The following is a 21,237-nucleotide window of genomic DNA, read 5'->3' on the forward strand; positions in this document are numbered from 1 at the left end:
ACGGGAACTGTTTTGTCAGAACTCGGCAATACTTTGAAATGAGACAAAATATGTTATAAATAAATCGCCGTTATAATTGTACCTTTTGAGTCCAAATTATTCATTTTGATAGATAGATATGTTAGACTAGGTGAATACGTGTAATGACATGGAGGGATTAGCAAATTCATACTTTGAATGGCATTTTAAAGTACTAAGCTTCCTTTCCTTGCCATGTGCTAGAAATTCCAAATAATCATATACTTATGTCATGCTAGTTCACATTTGATATGTATATATACATATGCTTCCTTTCCTTGCCATGAGCTGAAAAGCCACGTTTCCAACGAACTATAACAAATGTTGTAAAGATCTTTTCAACTTCTAACATTATCGATAACTTGGAAACAATTTTAAGATCCTTTCTACCTGCTTTGGAAATTTACTTTCCCTATGCAATAGGCAAACAGGGAAGCATAAATGAGCGGATAAGCAATGAGAACAAAGGCCACAAGGCCTAAACGATCATGTTGAAAGCCATAATAATCCTCAAGAAAAGAACTAATCGTCTTGAGCTCCCCAAAGATCAATATCTCTTTATTAATGTCTCCGTATTGTGAAGTCAGCAGGCCATTCAGGGACCAAGATGTAGGGCAAATCCAATAGCACCAGATCCACCACTTTGGAATTTTCTGTAAATATATCAAGTAACATGGTTATTGTCTCTAGCTTGACTGTAAGTGCTAGATTGTATAAGAACAACTAAGCTGTCCAGTTCTGTTTACAAGAGTACTAATTAAACCAGTATCCTATGCGATTGACAAGTTATATAAGAGTTGGAAGGGATTAGTACCGGTCCTGGCATTAGGAAGCCTGAGAAAAGGTTCAATATGGTGTAGACTGCAGTTGCCAAAATGGAAGCTACTTCGAGATTTGTGCTCAATGAAACAATCAGCATCCCAAGATACACAAAGTATAGAAGAGTGCAGAATGTGGCATAGAAGTACCAAAAGAGCTTGTAAACTGACCATTGGTACCCTATTGTTGGATATGTAATGGCCACATACAAAACTGTTTCCAGCAGCACATAAGGTATTTCGATGGCCATCTACAGCATTCAAAAAAAAAAAAAAAAAAAAAAACAAAGTTTATTGCTGTTACTACTATCTACTGAACAAAACAACCGTTTGATTTGCTTTGGTAGAAATGTCAGAAACCTGTGCAAATGAGTAAGCCTTTGAGGAGTACATTCCAGCAAATTTTTCCCGGTACAGAACGGTGCGCTCAGTTACCACATATGGTAGAACCGATGAACAATTGTTTAGGCCTAAGAATATTACAGCACTATACATGGATCCAAGTATGTTGAACAAATCCTGCTCAGTTTTTCTTCAGAAAAGAAAATAAGGAATTTAGATGCTTCTCAGGCCATAATAATGCAGAAATTAGACTAGGGAAGTTTGGATGAACGCCTCAAATGGCATAAAAAAATAGTTAGATGCAATTCAATGAAGGAACTTAGCTAAATGAACTTTACTATTGGCCATGCATATCAGAGATTTTGAACTTTTTGTTATCCTAAGGAAAGCGTGCATGTAAAGAAGCTTACATCTCCTTTCCTTTCTGCCAAAAGACTGCCCCAAACACCAGTGCGGCAGCAATCACAAACACAAAACGTCCCAAGTTGTATTCAGGACTCCTCCAATAAGATAAGTATTGTTTCCATAGGCATGCAATAAACTGAACCCAGCCACTTTCTGGAAAACGAGAGGGAAACTGCAAGTCACTTGATCCTGGCTGTGGTTCACTCAGCTGTCGTACTAACTCGATGGTGTCACTAGAATGCAAGGACAACCGAAATACTATGATTAATTACAATCGAACTAGAATTTACATTAAAATGTCTAAACTACAGGGAACAGTTTAACCTCATGCGAGATAGAGTGATACATGCCTTCTAGTAAATGTATACTCACCGATATAGAGGTGACTCCTTATAGATTTTGGCAAAATCTAAACCAATTTCTGCTTCTACTGAAGCTGAAGTAACTTCTAGCATCCATGTTGCTGGATTATAATTATTTTTTATCTTTGGCACACCAGAAATACCCTGTTGAATGGTGATTTATATTCAAATCAGTAATCTATATCAACTTTCACGAATGTATGTGTTCGATATTGTTGGAAGCTAAAACAAATGTAAATAAGTGGGGAAAAAAGACTAGTCAGTAGTTGACATGAACGAGCAACTTTAATTTTTGAGTATTTTGCCAGTCTTATATTCCATTCTACAGATGGTAACAATGAGTAAATACTTATAACCAGTTCCACCATAGCTATGAGTCGAGACTTCCTTGCAGGGAGTCGAGAGAGGACTAGGAGGCTACCATTGTATGTAGGTATAAATCAAGCAATCTGGGAATTGATCTATAAAATATTGGATTAAGCAATATACAGAAGACAACAACATATATTTGTACTTATCCGAAAAAAAAAAAAAAAAAAAAAAAAAAAAACATATATTTGTAACTTATTTCACAAATATTTTTGAGTCATTAAATAACATTTTCTTGGGAGTCAAGATTCAATTTAGGGTTTATTTTTGGTAGATTTTAACTTTTACATGAACACATGCACTGGAGAATAATATTGTAACTTTTTTTTAACATATTGTTCATCGTTTATGATGGTCCAATGTCATTTGCCATTTCATATACATAAATGTTGATGTCTTTTGATTACCTTTCTGGTAAGCTCTTGGATGCTAATTCTATACTGAAAAAAGGAACTTGCATGGGATCATGCCACCATTCATTAAACTCACTTTAATTAGTCCTTCCATACTGTTTGTTTGTGTGCGTGTGTGTGTGTATAAATGCCTTTTGATAAGTGTATGTTATCATCTTCATAACGATGATAAAATAGCTTTCATGATAGTATCTTGGTATCTGCTTATCGGACAATGTTGTTTCTGATTTCTGATTTTGTATAATTAGTCACCAATTAAAAGTGTCTCTCATTATCTAAAGATGTTGCTGTTTCAGATCACTTCAGCATCCAACATAATTCTTTCTTAAGTGTCATTTTTATTATGTATAAAGTCAATGTTAGAAACAATCTGTGGTGTATTGGTGCAAGGAACAGCATATGTACAGATAAATGAATGTGCATTAATGTTGCAGCTAGAAGTTTGCTAATTGCTAATTGTGAATCTGTGCTTACCTCAAAATATTTAATGAGTTTACTTGAATGGCGACCTAGCATTCCAGAGTAGATAATCTGTCCTCCAATTTTCATTAGAATCAACTGCACCAAAAGAACATCTATTGAGTTGTATAAAGTACCATCTAATAGCAACACTGGAAAGATTATAGTATTTTTTTCTGCAGTGAACAAACATGTGCCTCAACTTGTGTCTTGTATTATCTTAAAAAAATATATAATTTTGAAGACTCATGCTTTAAGTGGAAGGTTACGACCATAAATCCAATCCAAAGTAAAAAATTTATGGATTGCTTGGAATTGTTATATTTATAATTTTGTTCTAGGCACTGTGATACATAATTTCAGACTGAAGAGTGATCAATATTGTTATTAACTTATTATAGATTCCTCATCCTTGTGCATGTGAAAAAAACCGAAGGGCAAGCTGCTTGAGAACAATAGGTCGGATGAAATGAAGATTCACTCATAAAGTAGAGCTACAACAATCAATTTAAAGGAAATTTGGTACTATAGTAGTTAATCTTTACTTTATTTTGAACAATTAATTGTATGTCAATGCATTGTACTCTGCTTTTATCATGGCATTGAAAAAATTAACCGAATAAAAAAATTCATGTACTCATTGTGACATAAAAAGAGAAAACATGTGGAAAAATAAGATGTATTCACATAATATATCAGATTTTGATAACAAAGACTGATTACTTGCCCCAATTACTGAAAATTATTGAGGTAGTAAAAAGTAATTTACATTATCTTGCAAGGTAACTAATGATATGGCTGTGAAAGCATGGGTTAACAATCTTAATCCCTCAAATACTTTGGATTAGGCACCTTTGAGTTGAATTTTAATGTGATCTGTATATCATGGGTTAACAATCTGTATACCATGGCTGTGAAAACATCGGTTAATAATCTTCATCCTCATATACTTTGGATTAGGCACCTTTGAGTTCAGTTCCAATGTAATATGTATATCATTACATACTAGCTAACTCTAGAATATAGGAATATGCTTTAGGTAGATTTAAGCACTAGCAAAGCACATTTACTGTAACCATTTGATATCTGGGTGTTCAAGGTCATACCAAGGTCACAAATGCTAACAATATGCTACCTATACAAAACCCTTTAGCATACTTGGGGCCAAGAAGAATGAAATAACTTATGATTTTAGGGCCAGAAGACATCAAGGGAAAATTGTTACCAACTCATGGGGACGCTAGTCCTTTTACCTCATCAAAATTCTCAAATACGTCAATGCTTGGTTGGTGGATGGTGCAAACTGTTGTCCTTCCAGTGGCAACTACATTCTTCACTGCACGCATTACAATTGCAGCTGCTCTGGCATCTAAACCTGACGTAGGTTCATCCATAAATATAATCGACGGATTGGAAATAAGCTCCACTGCAATTGTTAGCCTTTTACGTTGTTCGGTAGATAGGCCACTTTGGCCGGGAATGCCAACTAAAAAATCTTTTATATCATCAAGTTCAATTGTTTCAATGACTTCTTCTACAAATCTCTGCATAATAGATTTGTATAGAGTGATATGAGTAATGAGTGCATCATAATATTTAATCGATTGTGTCAATAGATAGAAGTATATATAACAGTAAAGCTGTGTCCTCTGAAAGAAATTTTGTTTGTCTACAAACATCGGTAATTGTTTGTTTGTGCTATATGCATCATTGATATTCAGGGATTTTTAGCTTTATCTAAACGTGCATTTAAGTTTATATCATTCTCTTGTTTCTTCCATATATTTCAATCCAATTAAAGTAGTTGGCCATCTAAATGTGTAACACTAGTGGACACAAGTCTCTAAGTCATCAAATTTCTGAGCGTAATAACTAAACAATCCACAAAGTCTTTTTTGTTTGCTAATGTTTACTATGAATTTTAAATTAGAGTGTATTTGCCAAAGACTCTTGAAGCCTGTCTTTATTGTTGTTAGAGGATTGGTTTAGTTATGATGATAATGCACAAAGTTTTGACTCCCTTTAGAAATTGTTTGAAATTTGAATTATAATACAGTAATACTATTAATAATAAATGTGGAGGGGAAGCAGAGGATATCATACAGCTTTTGTCTCTGGATCAGTCTCAGGTGGCAACCGCAACCAAGCTGAGTATGTCACTGATTCTTTTACAGTAATCTGAGGAGAATGTATATCATTTTGCTCACAGTAACCTGATATTCTTGCAAATGTACTCTGGATCTTGGGATACCCTCCTATTCTTATATCCCCTTCAATAATACCTCCAGTTTTCCTTCCAGAAAGGACATCCATGAGAGTCGTTTTCCCAGCTCCACTGACCCCCATAAGTGCTGTAAGAATTCCTGGCCTAAATGCTCCTGTAATATCTCGAAGCAGCTGAAGCCTTTTCTGATTGAAACCCTTCTTTCTCATCTCCTGTGCAGGAGAGATGAAGTTGACAAGTAATCAAACCTTTCTTTCTAATGTTCAAATAAACAAAAATCAAATGTAACTCATTGGTTGAATTTGACTACCGGAGGCGTATCAACAAAGTATCGCACATCCTTGAATGCTATTGTCAGAGGCTCAAATGGTAGGACCAGCATCCCTGTACGACCAACACATTCTCTACTATCATTTAATAACCAAAGTTTATTCAGTGCATTAGGAATCGTGTTCTTTTTATTACTAGCTAAGAAGTTATAAGCTCAAAGCTTTATCTTACCAGAACTTTTTGTCTCTTCAGTAGCTTTGGAAAAGGTACCTAGAGTTGATTGGTTATCCAGTTGTGTCCTACTTCTGCTACCATTTTTTTCTTGTATCTGAGAAATACTTTTCTTCGAAATAATAGCTCGAGACATTTTAGGAGCTGTATTCATGACAAGCTTATAGGTGAACTAAATGGAATTTGAACTTCAATTGTTATGTTTGTTTCTCTAGTAAAAAGAACTTACCTGGCAAGTAAGTTAAGGCTAAGACAAAGCCTGCATCAAAAAGTATGGTGAACCCAAGCAAAGCCCCTAATGATATCCAATAGAAATAGCCCTCAAAGTTCAAGCCATGACTGGTTAGAAACTCCGTCCCTATGGTCGTGTTTCCCTTTGAAACCTACAAAATGAGAGTGGACAGGCTACTTAAAAATTCTTCTGAACAAGGGAACAGCATTTGTCCTGTTCAGCTTACCTTTTGCCATCGTGGAGCAAGGAATTCATTTAGCGCTATGCCTATTTGTGCATAAGTCATGGGAGAAAGCCAGAAGCCCCAACTCAGCCAAGGTGGTAAAGAGGCTGCAAAGAAGAAAACTCTGTAAGTAGTCTAGCTGTTATCCCTTTAAAAACAAATTATGGATGCACTGACTTTTAGGAATAATGAAGCCTCCAAACAAGAAAAGTGTCATTAAGATCAAAGCGCCACAAGTTGATGCAGTCTCCATAGTCCGGAAAATTGAGGCGATGAAACGACACATAGACGTTGATGCTAGATGTAGGGCAAACAGCAAAAGAAACTGGGAAAAGAACCTGAATCATTTGCACATATGAATCATAAAGATTATAAAGGGGAGAGATTTATCCTTTTAATGTTTTGTATGGATTTTAAAAGTTACCTCCCTACTTCAGGGCTATACCCAATAACATAGTAAGTCAGTGCTGTCCAAAGTATTGAATCAACCAGAGAAAATGGAATTTTCAGTATAGATGCTGGGATGGAATAAGCCCATGCTGGATACAGATAGAATGATCTTTGCTTGTAAACCACTGGGAGTCTGGTGATTGTCAAGGACAGTTCTGCAACTCCATTGGTCATGAGTCTGACAAGTGTATAGTATAGAGCGCCCAAAAAATAATTGGCACTGTTCAAGTCCACAGTCGTCTGAGTGCGTAGAAATATAGTCATTGCAATAAATGCAGTGATGATAAGCTGCGGAATAAGGGAATTTTGAAAACATTTTAGTTTGATGTGGTTTGGCAGTATAACTGTACAGCACCACGCTAAGAATTCTTGTGCTTAAATTATAACCTGGACTGTCTTGAACACATAGACAAATGAGTTCCGTTTCATGAGAAGTAGCTCTCTGGACATGCAAGCTTTGAACAATTCCCATTTTCTCAAAGAGTAAATACTGAACGACAAAGCATTTCTGTGGCTCTTAGATTTATCATATGGCTCTGAGAGTTCATCATTTAACCTCTGTCCTAAATCGCTTGCTTTGAACATTTCAGAGAACTGATCCACTGAAACATAATTATAGGGAAGGCCAGCATGGTACCAGTATTGTGCCTGATCCTTCTTGGAGATTACCTGTAGACGGTTGAAATCAGAAGATATGAGGCGATCAGAACTGTTGTCAACAGGAGAAAAAGAGATATTTTCTCACCTCCTGAAGGAAGTCTGCAGCACCTTTTCTTTCTGGGCACTTGAAACCACAATCCTCAAAAAATTGAAGTACATGACTACGAGGACCATGGTATACTATTTTCCCTTCTGCCATCAGTATCACTTCATCAAATAGATCAAATGTTTCGGGAGCTGGTTGAAGAAGTGAAACCAATGCAGTTGTATCAGTGATGTGCACCAATTGATGAAGACAGGTAACAACCTGAAAGGTTGTGGAGCTATCCAATCCAGTCGATATTTCATCCATAAATAGAGCTTTTGAGGGCCCAACAATCATCTCCCCTGCCAGGCAAAGTAGCTATGAAAATCTTGGTTGCTTGCATGGGAAGTATTTTAGTCACTTTCTCACTAGGGAAGAGGTTTAACAAATTGTGGAGCTATCACATTCCAATTTCCAAACTAAAGGTTTGAGAAAAAGATGAAGCTTTGATGATTCCTTTTATGTTCAAGAAAAACTCTTACAAGATTTATAAATAGAATGCCTGATATGTATAGATTGAAGACGTGAATTCATGGGAAGAGAGAATTCAAGAAGGCCTGGTTGAGAATAGGATCGTCTGAGATGTACTAGGACTGCAAAATTGTATGCAAAAGGAAATTAACTAGCGACATAATCTTTTGTTAACAACCTGTTGTTAACCTTTTCTTCTGGCCACCCGAAATGCCTCTTTTCAATGCATCGCCAACCATTATATCACTGCAGATATCCAGTCCAAGGATCTAAAAGGCCAAAATGTTGTAGTTTACACATCACGTTGGAAAAAAACATCTTGTTTGAACTTCTCCATTACCTACATTAATCTAGCTCTGCTTGAAGAAAAACTACCTTCAAAACATAGTCCGTTTGGAGATTTCGTTTTTGTCCTTCAACTGCTATTGCCTGCAAGTATCATGTTACTGTCTGGTATACCTTCCAACAAATTCCAGGAAAGTATTACAAACAAAGGATTACCTTCATATAAGTGTCCACGTCAGGGTCAGGAACAATTCCTGCTGCTTTCTCTTTTCTGCTTACTTCCATCATGATATCTGCATACAGAGAAATGGAAATTAACTTCAAATATGTGAACTCATTGCATGAGTACCCTGGAAATGAAGGCATGAAGGAAAATAAGCCTTACCAGCTCTGCTTCCAACACCCTGGCAGCACGCTGAAAAGTCAATTGTTTCCCTCACAGTCATTTCAGGTATGTGCAGGTCATATTGGCTTATGTAAGCTGATGATTTCTGTGGAACAAACTCATCTAGTTTGTAACCGTTGTAAGAGATTTCCCCTGCAACCTAAGAAGGGAAAAGCTGAGGATTATTGTAAAGATTGTGACATTTAAATCTGATTCTCATAATCATGAAGTATAGATAAGATTAATTACTTGTTATCATGTATGAACCATAAATAAGATTAATTTCCTATGGAATATAAAAGCCAATGGAATTCTGATGTGGACAAAATGAATCAGTCTGAATGCTGATCATGCAGACCATAGTCACATGATATAAATTTCTGTACAAACCATACTTCATGATATAATCTTGAACTGTTTAAGAATGAAGTTTTCTTTCCTACTATCTCACTGCTTTTAAGCTCTTCTACTCTAGCATTTTGAATTGCTCACATTTAGAGATTGGTCTAGCTTTCCGGAAAGAGCCAATAACAAGGTCGTTTTCCCACTGCCTGGGGGACCAAGCAGAAGTGTAAGCCTGCATTCAAAGAGAAGTATTAGGAGTAAACAATTTTGGCCCGTAAATTGAATCTTGACATGATTTTTATAACTTCACTGACTCGGATAAATTTGAATGACTTTCATGTAAACTTTTTCTGTCTTGCCTGTTTCAAGAAACCTAGTACTGAATCTAAATCAAAAGTAGCTTTACTATGTGCTATTCCAGTATCTAACATTAGAATCTTATTCAAACGTGTTGCATTTCATCCCCTACATTGCTATCCTTTCTGCCAAAGTCAGTCGTTACCTTAATAGACTAATAGTCAATACTACCACAAGTTCAATTCAAATCACAGCCCTTGATTTTGTTTAATGTATATATATATATATATATATATATGCTTTGTGATGTCCCCCAAATAAAATCTGGCTTACCTTGATGGTTTAATGATGCCACTGACATCTTTTAAGATGCTTATATTGGCTTCCTGAGAATTGCACCGTATTACCTTCTTAAAAACCTGTCCCAGAGAGAAGTTTTCATTAAATTTATAAGACAAAACTTGTAGCTCTTTTTGCTGATGACTTAGAGGTTTGGGCAGGAAAGTGACAAGGATTTATCTACCATTATAAAGGATAAATGCACACTTACTGATAACTGACTCATGAGAGAGTTCCATAGCGTCGGAAGAGGCTTCCCTTGGACTACTTCGCACTTCACTTCCACAGACAGATTCTTGTATCTCACCTCCACAGTGGGTAACTTTACGTTCACCCTAGCATTATCACATTAAGATATGTTGTTTGTAAACTTTGTTTTTTGTGATCTCTCTTTGTAAACACTTGAATAAGTAAGAATATATCTAACCAATATATCAATGTTAGTTTTCTTGTTTTGATCATGATATATATATATATATATATATACACACAATTGAGGTAGAACTCATCCTACAAAAGCGCTTGTGCAAGAGAGGGTGCCTCTCTCAATATAAAGCTACTAGCAAGATCACTACCAGCCGATGTGGGACTATCCCGGCCCGCATACTCGACCCTCCCCTCGGGGGTCCCTTGCAAAGGCCCCAGACGCCTACCAAACCAATGGACCCTTGTCAGGAGCGGCCCTACTACCCCCCGGCGATATCGGTTTTGGCTCTAATACCAATTGAGGTAGAACTCATCCTACAAAAACGCTTGTGCAAGAGAGGGTGCCTCTCTCAATATAAAGCCACTAGCAGGATTACTACTAGTCGATGTGGGACTATATATATATATCTATATATATAAAACCCTGACGGGTTTACTGTCCTGATATCTTATACTTAGCGGAAGATGGTATGCTCTGATAGACTGAAATTAAAGGTCCAAACAGGAATTTAAGCATGGCCTCAGTATCGGTAATTTAGCATATAGGGGCTCTTAAAAATGCAATTTTAAACCTATTCTTTTCATAACTTGAGAACAAAAAAAACTGATAAATTAGATTTTCTGGAACTGATTAAGCTACTTCGCTATTAACTAAACCCGGACAAACCTGTCTATCCTGTCTCTCAGTTTCTGCAGCAACCGGAGATTATCATTCTCAATGTGCTTTATGAGCTTCTGAATGAAAAGATGTCTGTCAATTGCTCCAAGCTTGGTAACATCTGTCGTCCTCTTCCCTTTAAATTCCATTCCACTGCTTCCGGGGTCGTGATCAATACCAAACACTGAGGTTCTGAGCCGTTTAAATGTAGGTAATTTCTCAATTGCTGCCCATTGCAACTGAAGTTCCTCATCTTCCTCCTCTATAAAACAATCTGCACCAGTTCGTTGAAATGGTGGTTGAATGCCTCCTTCAATCGTGGATAACTCCATTTGAATGGATGTGTTGGTTTTTGCTTGGAGCAGCACTCCACTGGGCTTCTCCAAGTTTTAGTAGACGACTTGTTGGAACTCGAAGTTGACAAGAACGGTATAAATGGAAAAGATACGCTGGTTTTTCCTTGGACTGCAATGCAAAGTAGTAGATGATATGATCGGTATAAATGAAATTAAATTAATGGACATTTGACTTTGAGAATTTTCAGCCTTTTGTGTCTATTAAGGCTGCTAAGTATGATTTTCGAAATAAAATAAGACAGCTGCCTGTTGGTATTTTTTAATAGACTGTATTTGTTAGTTAGATTTTTTTAATATAACCGTTGCATTCCTTAGATTTTTTGTTTGAATTTTTTATTTTATTGTAATTTTTTATTTTATTACTGTGTATTTCCTAACAATGCCTCTCGCTGGACACCTGTCTTTTGATACTTGACACGGTGAACTACTTGATGGTAATGTTTTAGAAAATTTGGCGTACCCACGACCTAATCATTATCAAAACAGTTTTGTTATTTTTAATTAAGTTTGTGTGTAAACACACTATTCATGAGGTCTATTATAATTATGACAAAACAGTTGCAACACTAATAATTTTTCATGCTAGCTGATGTGGTAGACATCCACAACAACGATGTGTTTTATGTATCAATAAGCAGACTTGCAAATAGATTGTTTATGTTGGGATTAACTTGGTTATCAGTGGCTAATTTGAAATATAAAAGTAGAAGTAAATAAAAGAAGATTCGACAATCACACAAATAACACCAAGATTTACGTAGTTTGACTTGAACAAGCTTACGTTCACTTGCAGAGTTGGTCTCAAGGAATTCACTATCATAAAAATAGAGTACAAGAAAGTTATAACAAATCACTCTTTAATCCCAAAAGCCTCAATAAACAAAATGAGCACTCAAAATCTCATAAAATGAGTTCTTTCTCTTTTCTCTTTGTTCTGGCCGCTCAAAAGTCTCAATATAATGAAAAATAATATGTATTTATACTATACGGTGCGAAAAATCCTAATTACGAAAATTCGCTCAAGTGGCGTATTGAGCGAACAATCTGCCTAACTTTCACTCGAGCTGACTGTCGAGCGAACAATCTATCTGGGGTTCGCTTGAGAGGACTGTCGAGCAAAGTGTCGAGCCAAAATTTGCTCGAGCTAGGATCGAGCCACGGTCAAGTCAAGTCTCTAGAATGACGTTTTCGACAAGAATCGAGCCACACTCAACAATATCCACTAGCAAATCACGCTTGCCAAGCCGGTTTAAAATACAGCACTCCAAGCACCACGCAGTATTGGAGTATTGTCCTCTTCGCTAAAAAAAAAAAAACGTGGTAGTATCAAGTTGAGATCGATACCATTAGGCACATCTACATGATATATTTAAAGGGTTTTTTCGCAAATAGGACTCATATGACTATTTATATAGTGCAGCCTAAACACAGTTATGGTGTAACTTAAAGCCTGTCTGTGTAACAATATCGTTTCTGCAATTATATTGTTTGTGCATTACGCTGCAAATGATGTCTTAATTCCAATGGTTTTCACTTCACCATACTGAATTTCCTTAAAAAAAGGTATGACTTTAAGTGAAATTTCTGACAACATTCTTCAGCAAGATTCAGAAATGATACCAATAATTCATTGCTCATGTTGATGTGAAAAGGCTAACCCAACCAGTTATTCAAGCAATGAGCTGCCCAGTCACCATCCTCAATATACGTGGGGAAGGATTTTATTCTTCATACACGCTATGTATAGCCATTGGCTGGTGCTATAATGTTGTCAATCCCAAGTGCAATGGACTTATAGTCTAGCCATAGGCTACCACTCTTCTTCTTTGGCATAATTAATTTATGGGATTTTCCTTATCTTGCTTTGTTTAGCCAAAACATGAAAGTGTCCCACTCTATGAACCTTAGAGGAGGGGAGTTGCCAAAAGATAGAAATCTGAAACGTGTATCCTTAAACTAAATTAAATGAAGTGTCCACTTTCAACCACTCCAAAGTTGTTTGATATTTTTATCGTACTCCCACAACAGCTTGTCTATTTTTGTCTACCATTTCAGTCTTATCTTTACACTTTTTGTGTGTTTCTATTGAGGGGTTAGTACCATATCTGATCCATTTCATACCACTTTAACATTTCTCACTTTTAGCCCAACCAATAATGTTAGATTCTTATTTCATCACGTAATATAAGGGAGAAATTAAAACTTTTAAACATATAGAGCAATTCTTCACTTCTTTTTTTTTTTTTTTTTTTTTTTAAGGTAATTCTTCACTTCTAGGATAACATAAACCATTGCTTGTTTATAGCTACTTTATATTTCAAATTATTAAAACTAGCATGTTCCTTCTTCGAGCTAACAAGACTAATTTGTAACGTGCATGAATAAATTCATGAGTCTAACTCATCTCATAAAATCGATTCTATAAGAGAAAATTACTCATTTTTTATAAACATGCCCAAGACCTTGTCCACAAGTAATATGAGATTATTCCTAACATTCTCTCTTACATGCATACCAGTATTTTTTTCTAATCTTTGTCACAGGATAAATAATGTGAACCCCCATTCATCCTGTGACAGGCTCTGATATCATGAAAAATTTTATGGGCCTAACTCATCTCATAAAACAGATTCTACAAGAGAGAATTACTCATTCTTTATAAACATGCCCAAAACTTTTTCTACAAACAATGTTAGATTATTTCTCAAGAGTGCATTTTTCGTTAAAATCTAACCATCAAAATTGTGTCACGTTACTTATTTTTCATCGATCTTAAAAAGGGTAGGGATTGGATCGAAGTGTTATTTGTTAGTTTTTGCTAGTTAGAAGTATTGAGGTGTAAAATACATTAATAACTTGAGAACACAATGTGTACTATTCCCATAAAGAAAAGTATATGGAAAATGCTAGTCTTCCCGCATGAAGTAATTGCTGAGACTTTTTTATTTTTTTTATTATTACTTTTACTTAATGATTAAGTAAGTATTTTTTAATAATATTATAATTTTTCTTAAAATAAATATAAGTGTTAAAAAATACATATAAAAAAATTAAAAAACAACTAGCAAGAGCCCAACAGAGCGGTGGGAGCAGCACCACCCCAAAGTATATATACGCAAGAAGTATTTATTTATTGAGTAATGCTAGAGAGAAGTCATTGTAGTAGTACACACTTTACACTCACTATATAACTACTTCTAGTTGATTGTTTCTAACACTCACTTAGAAAGATATATAGTTTAAATGATACCACATCATATATATATAAAATAGATATTCTCAATAATAATTTTTATCTATATTTATTCTTATTTAATGTATATAAAAGTTGGGAAAAAGAGACAAAGATGAACGAGAAAACAGAAAAGAAAGAAAGGCAAAACAACTTAAAGTGATTGGATGTGAAAAGTAGATAGAAAAGGGAACACTGACAAACACAAAAGACGTACCAAAGTTAGTTAGCAAATGACATTCATTATTAGTACTTACCTATCTCATTTAAAATACTCTACAAATCAACTCCAAAATGCACCCTTTTTATTATCATTTCATGGAAACAAATAAACATAAATAAATTGTATTGGTGGAAATTAAGTTCTTCACTAAGAGTAATATTGTCCATTTATTTTTCAACAGAATGCACTTAATGAGTTTTTAATATGATGCAAGTAAATTCCATTTGGGGAGAGATTTGCCTTACATCCTGTTAAAAAACTCATTAAATATACATGCTGAACAAATGAATGGATAAGATTAAAAAATTGGTGGTAAAGCCCTTTACTAGAAGCGATCTGATCCATTTATTTTTCAATAAAATGCAACTTACCTAGTGAAGTTTTAGTAGGAAGCAAGTCAATTGCATATAGAGAGTTTTGAATTCGAAACTCTCGCCTTTTTTGTAAAAAAAAAAAAAATGATGAGGAAGGTGCCAAAGAGAAATGTGTATCATTAATATATGTATATCATAAAAGGAATGTGTATCCTTGAAATTAAATAGACAAGTTTAAATAGATAGACCGTTCAAATTAAATTAAATTAAATTAAATGGAGTGTCCACTTTCAACGTCTGCAAAGTGGGCTGATGTTCTTATCGTAATCCAACTACCGCCTGTCTTTAATCAATCTTTATCTTTACATGTTTCTTTTTCAATTTCATACTACTTTAACATGAATAATATTATATATAATCATATAGTACGTAAGTATTATATAATCGTTTTGAAAAAGAATAGAATTTATTATTAAAAAATTAATTTTTTTTATATAAATTTTATATTTACTATTTTTTTTAAAAATGATTGTGCAGCGATTACACATTTATAATTATAATTATTATTTTTCTATCACTGCACGATATTTATACACTTTACAACTGCATATAGCATTACTCCTTATAACATTTTTCACTTTTAGGCAAGCGGATCTTAGATTCTTAGTTTCTGTTTAGGGTTACGGTAAAAAATATAGAACTTTTAATTGTAGAATTTTATTTAAAAACTTTATTATTAAAAAGCTGTCAATTGTTTGGTAAGCATATACATAAAATGGTTTTAAAGTTAGTTACGGTGGTTTTTAAAAAATGTAGCATATCTTCAAGAACGTTTCAACAGCAGCTTTTTAAAACAAATGGTGTCGTTTGCTCATGCAGTTTAGATGAAATGAGATAAAATATTTTAAATAATAATAAAAATTTTTAATTAAAATTAAGATGAGATAATTTATAAAAGAATATGTGTTTGAATAGTGAGATGAGATGATTTGTAAAAAAATTTATATTTTGACAGTGAAATGAGATTAAATGATTTTAATTTTTAGATATTTGATAAAGTGATGGGTCTCACAAATTACTGAGAAGTATTTAATTATTGGATGGAAAATATTATGAATATATTAAAAATAAATAATATCGATTATTAATTTAAAAATCCATAAATATTTTGACTTTCTCAAAATATATTTTTTGTAATTGGCCATAATTATTTGAATATTCTCAAATATGAAAGCATTTCTTTGTTAAACGAAATATTTTCTAATTATATATTACAATAAAATATATTATAAAATATTTTCAAATATTTCCAAAATTATTTCTTTATTTTTCTAATTATATATTACAATAAAATAAAATAAATCTAATAGATAATTATATATATTAAAAATGTGGAAGTTATTTGTTTTCCCAATTATTAGTTTCGAATTTTGTAATAAAATCTCAAACTTATAGCTACCTTCAATTGTTAGGTGCATGTGTTTGGGATGTGAGGTGCAAGACAACAGTCTTGTGTCAGATGGGGCTGGAAAGTAATTGTCACATCAATGCACATCGTACAAAATGCAAAGATGAATTAAAACATAGTTGAATATGTGTTTAGATATGCAGATAAGATAAATAGTACAACTGAGATGAGATTGTTTGAGTCTTATCCGTGTATCCAAATCAAGATAAATTTTTCAAACATACCATTTTTTCTTTAAAAGAGCATTTAAGCTGTTAAAAACATATTTTAATCCCTCAAACTCAAACTCAAACTCAAGCAATAGGGGTGTAATTGGTCCATTTTTCGATATATTATATAGTATATATATTATAGTATATAATAATATAGTAATAATATATTATAATTATATTATAATATATAATATAGTAATATAGTATTAGTATTAGTACAACTACTAATATAACAGACTATAGTGATAATATATAGTTATTTATACAGGATTTTAAAATTTAATATTATATTAATTAGTAATTTATCATATAATATAAAATTATTTTATAGATAATTTTATATTATATATAATATATAAAATCATATAAACATATTTTATACAATATAAAAAATTAAAATAAATATATATATGAACCGGTCTGATCCGATGTTAGAAAAAAGAAAATTAGAATTGGACCAATTGCGACCGGTTTTGAGAAAAATAAAACCGGTACCGGACCAGTTCGGTCCGATTTACCGATTCACCCATTTTCTTTTACCCCTACCAAGCAAGCACTTAAATCATTGCGTAATGAAAAAAATCCTTGAAACCTAGCCCTTCTTTACTTCTTTTATAGGATAGCATATATTATCTCTAATTGTGAGGGGAGTAATCCCTAGGGTCAAGCTAGGTCATCCTAGCCGGCCTACAAGGCCTGAACAGTTCTAGGACTCGAGGACAAGGGGTGGGCCCGACCAAGTCGACCAAGGAGGCCTGAGAGGAGAAGCAGTCGAGCAACACGCCCTGGCCAGAGGATGAGAGTCAGAATTGTCTGACGTCACTATTGGCCGACAATCCAAGCGTGCGAGGTCAAGGATAGTCTCTATCCCTAAACCCCGGCGTCCAGACAGGCCTAAGGAGTGGACGCATCTAACCGGGGCCATGCCGCATTTAATGAAGTCCGAGACTAGGCATGCACGACGTGCCCCTAGGTTGTCAATAGTCGCCACGATCAAGTCTAACAAATCTGTTGCACAGAGGGAGCTAGCAGGGACACACAACCTAAGTACGGAGCGATACATCTACAATCTTTTTTCCAAAGATTGCCCTTGACCAGGTATATATACCATCTCCGTCAAGAAGGGTAGGGATTCAGACATTTTGATACTTTGATTTCATAATCCTCATAAGGAGATCGCATAACTTTAGCATCGGAAGTGTCCTCACTACCCCGAAACTCTCTTTCCTTCACAGTTCCAAGTGGATGAATTGGGCCGCCGTAGAGTTACTCGAGCTGTGAAACACGACATCATACTTATAAAAGGCAAATAGAGGAATAAAATTATAAATGCACCTTCTATCCTCAAAAGTAACAAATATTTTGCATTATAATATTAAAACTATTAAAACTAACTCATTACTGGTTCGAACTACAAGGATTTGCATTTAGCATTCTCCATTGAGATCCAACCATCAATTATAAAAATATTATTTACTAAATTTTCTAGTTACAAAGTATAATATGTCAGTTTTAATAGTTTGAAGTGCAAAATACAGTGATAACTTAATAATGCAACGTGTATTATTCTCTTAAATAAAAGTAGACACTGCCAAGACTTTATTTGAAGTTTATAAAGGTTGGAGTATACTTTTTTTGAAAAAAAAAGGGACAAAAGAGAGAGAAAAAAAAAATTTAAGAAGAGTAAAAATTTAAAAACTATTTATCATACCCTTTTTTTTTTTTTGACAAAATTATTTATTAAAGTTAGCAAATGGCATTCATAAGTAGCAATCTATTTCATTTGAAATAATACTCTACAAATTAACTCCAAATTTATATTATTATCTTGGAAAAAGCTAAAGTCACCGAGAGTTGGGTTCCGATGATGGGTCCCGACAATTTCTCTTTTTTTTTTTTCCAACTTAATGATTAAATAAATATTTTTTAATGATGTTATAGTTTTTTTTTTAATATTTAAGGGTATAAAAAATTTAAAAAAATATATAAAATATAAAATATTTGACTCATCCTCGAGCTGTAGGACGACTCAATTATCTTTGCATTCATTGATTGAATATTTCAAACATTTTAAAGTATATTGGGGAATATGCCAAAACAACATAATCCAACCAAATGGTTTTCATGATGCGAGAGTAGGAAAGAAAAGCTTGGTGAATGGGGGAGCCCCTCCCCCCTCTCAAAATCTCTACAGTTTTAGATTGCGTTTAGATATTAAAGTGACTTAAGTTGAGATAATAAAATATTATTAAAATATTTATTTTTTAATATTATTATTATTTTAAAATGTAAAAAAATTAAATTATTTATTATATTTTATATCAAAATTTAAAAAAATTATAATAATAAATTAAAATAAATTGAGAGGAATTAACGAAACCTAGTCTGTTGGTCTATCTATTCCCAAAGGGCCCTCTCATCACTGTCGCTTGGGCTAACACTTTGAACTCTGTTGTTCTTTGTCCTTTTCATTGTCTACGTGTACCACGTTCTGACCATGTTGTCAATGAAGTTATGTACGTAAGCAACTTAATAATAATAATAATAATAATAAAATAATAATTACAATCGTAAATATATAAATATCTTATAATTATTTTAAAAAAGATAAATAAATATAAGATTCACATAAAAAAATTAATTTATTTTTTTAATAGTAGACTTTATTCTTTTTTAAAATAACTATATTTATGTATTTTATAACTGTATATAATATTACTTAAATAAAAAAGATAACTTTTTTCACTTTTTTTCTTTTTTTTTTTAGTATAAAATATTTTGAGCAAGTTGGTTCTTATTTCATAAACGTCAAATTGACAGAAGAGGCCAGAATTAGAGAGTACGAAAGCAATGTGAAACTATTAAAGTAAGGTTGAGGTTGAGAAAGGCATCAATTTAACTTTGGTTATATAATTATAATTTATGCCTGCCTTGGACAATACTATGACTGTATATAGTATTATTTAAATAAAAAAGATAATTTTTTTCACTTTTTTTTCTTTTCTTTTTTTAGTATAAAGTAGTTTGAGAAAGTTGGTTCTTATGTCATAAACGTCGAATGTAACAGACATGAGAGGCCAGAATTATAGAGTAAGAAAGCACTGTGAAATAAAAAAATCACTTTTTTATATGATGAGTTATATATATTTTTTAAATAGACTGTACGAGACTTGTATGTCTTAGATTTATATTTAACATTATTTTTATTATTTTAATTCCATATAACCGGCCATTAGGGTAAACAAATGAAAGTATAACCATACATCCATTGACATGCATGATATATATAAAAAAGTTCCATGGCCTGTTATATCCATGCATGACATGATGTTGCTGGCATTAACAAATGTGAAAACAATAGCAAACCAAAACATGATATTTTTTCATTCAAAGGAAATGATAGAACAAAAATAAAACACAAGCCATGTGATGGTAAAAAAATACCGTAAGTCTTCTACAGATTGAGGAAAATACCAAAGGTGTAAGAGGAAAGGGAATAGAAAGAGACGGAAAGGAAAAGAAAAATGAGAGTGGAAAAGAAAAAGGCAGACACGCAAAGAAAAAGGCCACCACTCCTCCCCACTACTGAGGGGCACGCGGAAAGAGGGATCGTATGAGATAAAATGGGAGGGCCATACGACTCTAGGGGGACTTCTTCAACAGCTCGTTCAACCTCGCAACGAGAGCTCCAGTGAGAATATCTCCTTCAGCAAATAGGTCTCCGACTTCCATAATATAGTGAGAAGTGAGAGATTATGAGAGACTATAAAATACTCATATTATAGTGGATTTGCCCTCCAAACTATCCATGAAGGTAGGCCCAGTGTCGAACCACGTAAATTTGTGTGTTTTCATCTCTTTTATTTTTCCTGCATTATTTTCCATTCACTACCATGGATGTACATACGAATGTTGTACAGCCGCACCGGACCGCTGCTGAAGGCTCCAAGCCACACCGATCGAGACTCGAATTGCCATAGTGGATCAGAAATGACTCTTTATTCCCTTCCGGCTTGTTGTACTATTTTTATGCATTAACATTTGGCATCGTTTGTGAGATTCGAGTTACTTTCCACACTGAAAGTGGGAGAATGACAATTTTTCGACGCGCTAAATAATTTTTGAATGAGCAGATTAGAGTTTTCCATATAAGTATTCTTGGCCTTTCGACTTTTATTTCTATGAACTTAAGTGCTTCTTTATGCAACTGGCGTGTGAGGCCGGGAACCCAAGTTACCCGGCCGCTTGAGCTACAAGTGCACTTTGAATGCACTGTGCAAAGAGAAAGGAGGCATGGGCAATCACTATGCACTTAAAAGCATTGTACACACGCACATGCATGCCTGGAATCTTTGACACCATGTGCAATGCACAAGCGGGCAAGCATTGTGCACTTAAGTGCATAGTGCCCTCTGTCCACGCACATCTCGACTGTGCATGGCATGCACAGTGTGGGTGCGTGCTGCAGCACACCACTTAGGCCGCCGGAGGGTTCTATCACCGACCGGCTCATCCCTGCCGCCAAGGGCTGAGCATGATGTGCCTAACAGGTGCATGGCAACGTGCATTCGATAGGCTCACAACAGCCAGTTAAGCCCGCTAAACCTACCGGTGACCACCACGTGGCCCGCTGGTAGTTTATGTCCCCGCCCAGCCGTCCCTCGT

The 21,237-nt window shown here is 34.2% G+C and overlaps 1 protein-coding gene across 4 annotated transcripts; it reads right to left on the minus strand.

Annotated features, from left to right (window-relative positions):
- Positions 1 to 183: 183 nt before the first annotated feature.
- On the minus strand, positions 184 to 11,265 carry LOC121246917 (pleiotropic drug resistance protein 3-like). 4 transcript variants are annotated; one of them, XM_041145239.1, is made up of 24 exons: positions 10,777 to 11,265; positions 9,895 to 10,018; positions 9,678 to 9,763; positions 9,195 to 9,279; positions 8,703 to 8,862; positions 8,534 to 8,610; positions 8,408 to 8,461; positions 8,211 to 8,301; positions 7,562 to 7,863; positions 7,204 to 7,485; positions 6,791 to 7,104; positions 6,544 to 6,704; positions 6,370 to 6,473; positions 6,141 to 6,294; positions 5,912 to 6,055; positions 5,721 to 5,794; positions 5,290 to 5,622; positions 4,440 to 4,730; positions 3,202 to 3,285; positions 1,956 to 2,089; positions 1,589 to 1,816; positions 1,197 to 1,368; positions 833 to 1,087; positions 184 to 671 (listed from the first exon to the last, which is right to left on the minus strand). In XM_041145239.1, the coding sequence occupies exons 1-24, from the start codon at positions 11,097 to 11,099 to the stop codon at positions 405 to 407; spliced, it is 4,299 nt and encodes a 1,432-aa protein (XP_041001173.1). In that variant the 5' UTR covers positions 11,100 to 11,265; the 3' UTR covers positions 184 to 404. The 4 variants fall into 4 exon arrangements, with proteins under 4 accessions (XP_041001173.1, XP_041001174.1, XP_041001175.1 ...); XM_041145240.1 differs by lacking the exons at positions 9,678 to 9,763; positions 9,895 to 10,018; positions 10,777 to 11,265 and having other exon boundaries at positions 9,093 to 9,233; XM_041145241.1 differs by lacking the exons at positions 9,195 to 9,279; positions 9,678 to 9,763; positions 9,895 to 10,018; positions 10,777 to 11,265 and adding an exon at positions 9,093 to 9,187 and having other exon boundaries at positions 8,703 to 8,855.
- Between the last annotated feature and the right edge of the window lie 9,972 nt (positions 11,266 to 21,237).

Source organism: Juglans microcarpa x Juglans regia, chromosome 1S (genome assembly GCF_004785595.1).
Source record: "Juglans microcarpa x Juglans regia isolate MS1-56 chromosome 1S, Jm3101_v1.0, whole genome shotgun sequence".
Lineage (NCBI taxonomy): Eukaryota > Viridiplantae > Streptophyta > Magnoliopsida > Fagales > Juglandaceae > Juglans > Juglans microcarpa x Juglans regia.

What these genes read in the sequence shown, in the direction of transcription:
- LOC121246917 (XM_041145239.1), bottom strand. Translation starts at nt 11,099, where the DNA reads ATGGAGTTATCCACGATTGAAGGAGGCATTCAACCACCATTTCAACGA. An exon ending in GGGTGTTGGAAGCAGAGCTG is followed by an intron (nt 8,611 to 8,702) that starts GTAAGGCTTATT and finishes CTCTGTATGCAG; the next exon opens with ATATCATGATGGAAGTAAGC. An exon ending in TTGCTCCACGATGGCAAAAG is followed by an intron (nt 6,295 to 6,369) that starts GTAAGCTGAACA and finishes CTCATTTTGTAG; the next exon opens with GTTTCAAAGGGAAACACGAC.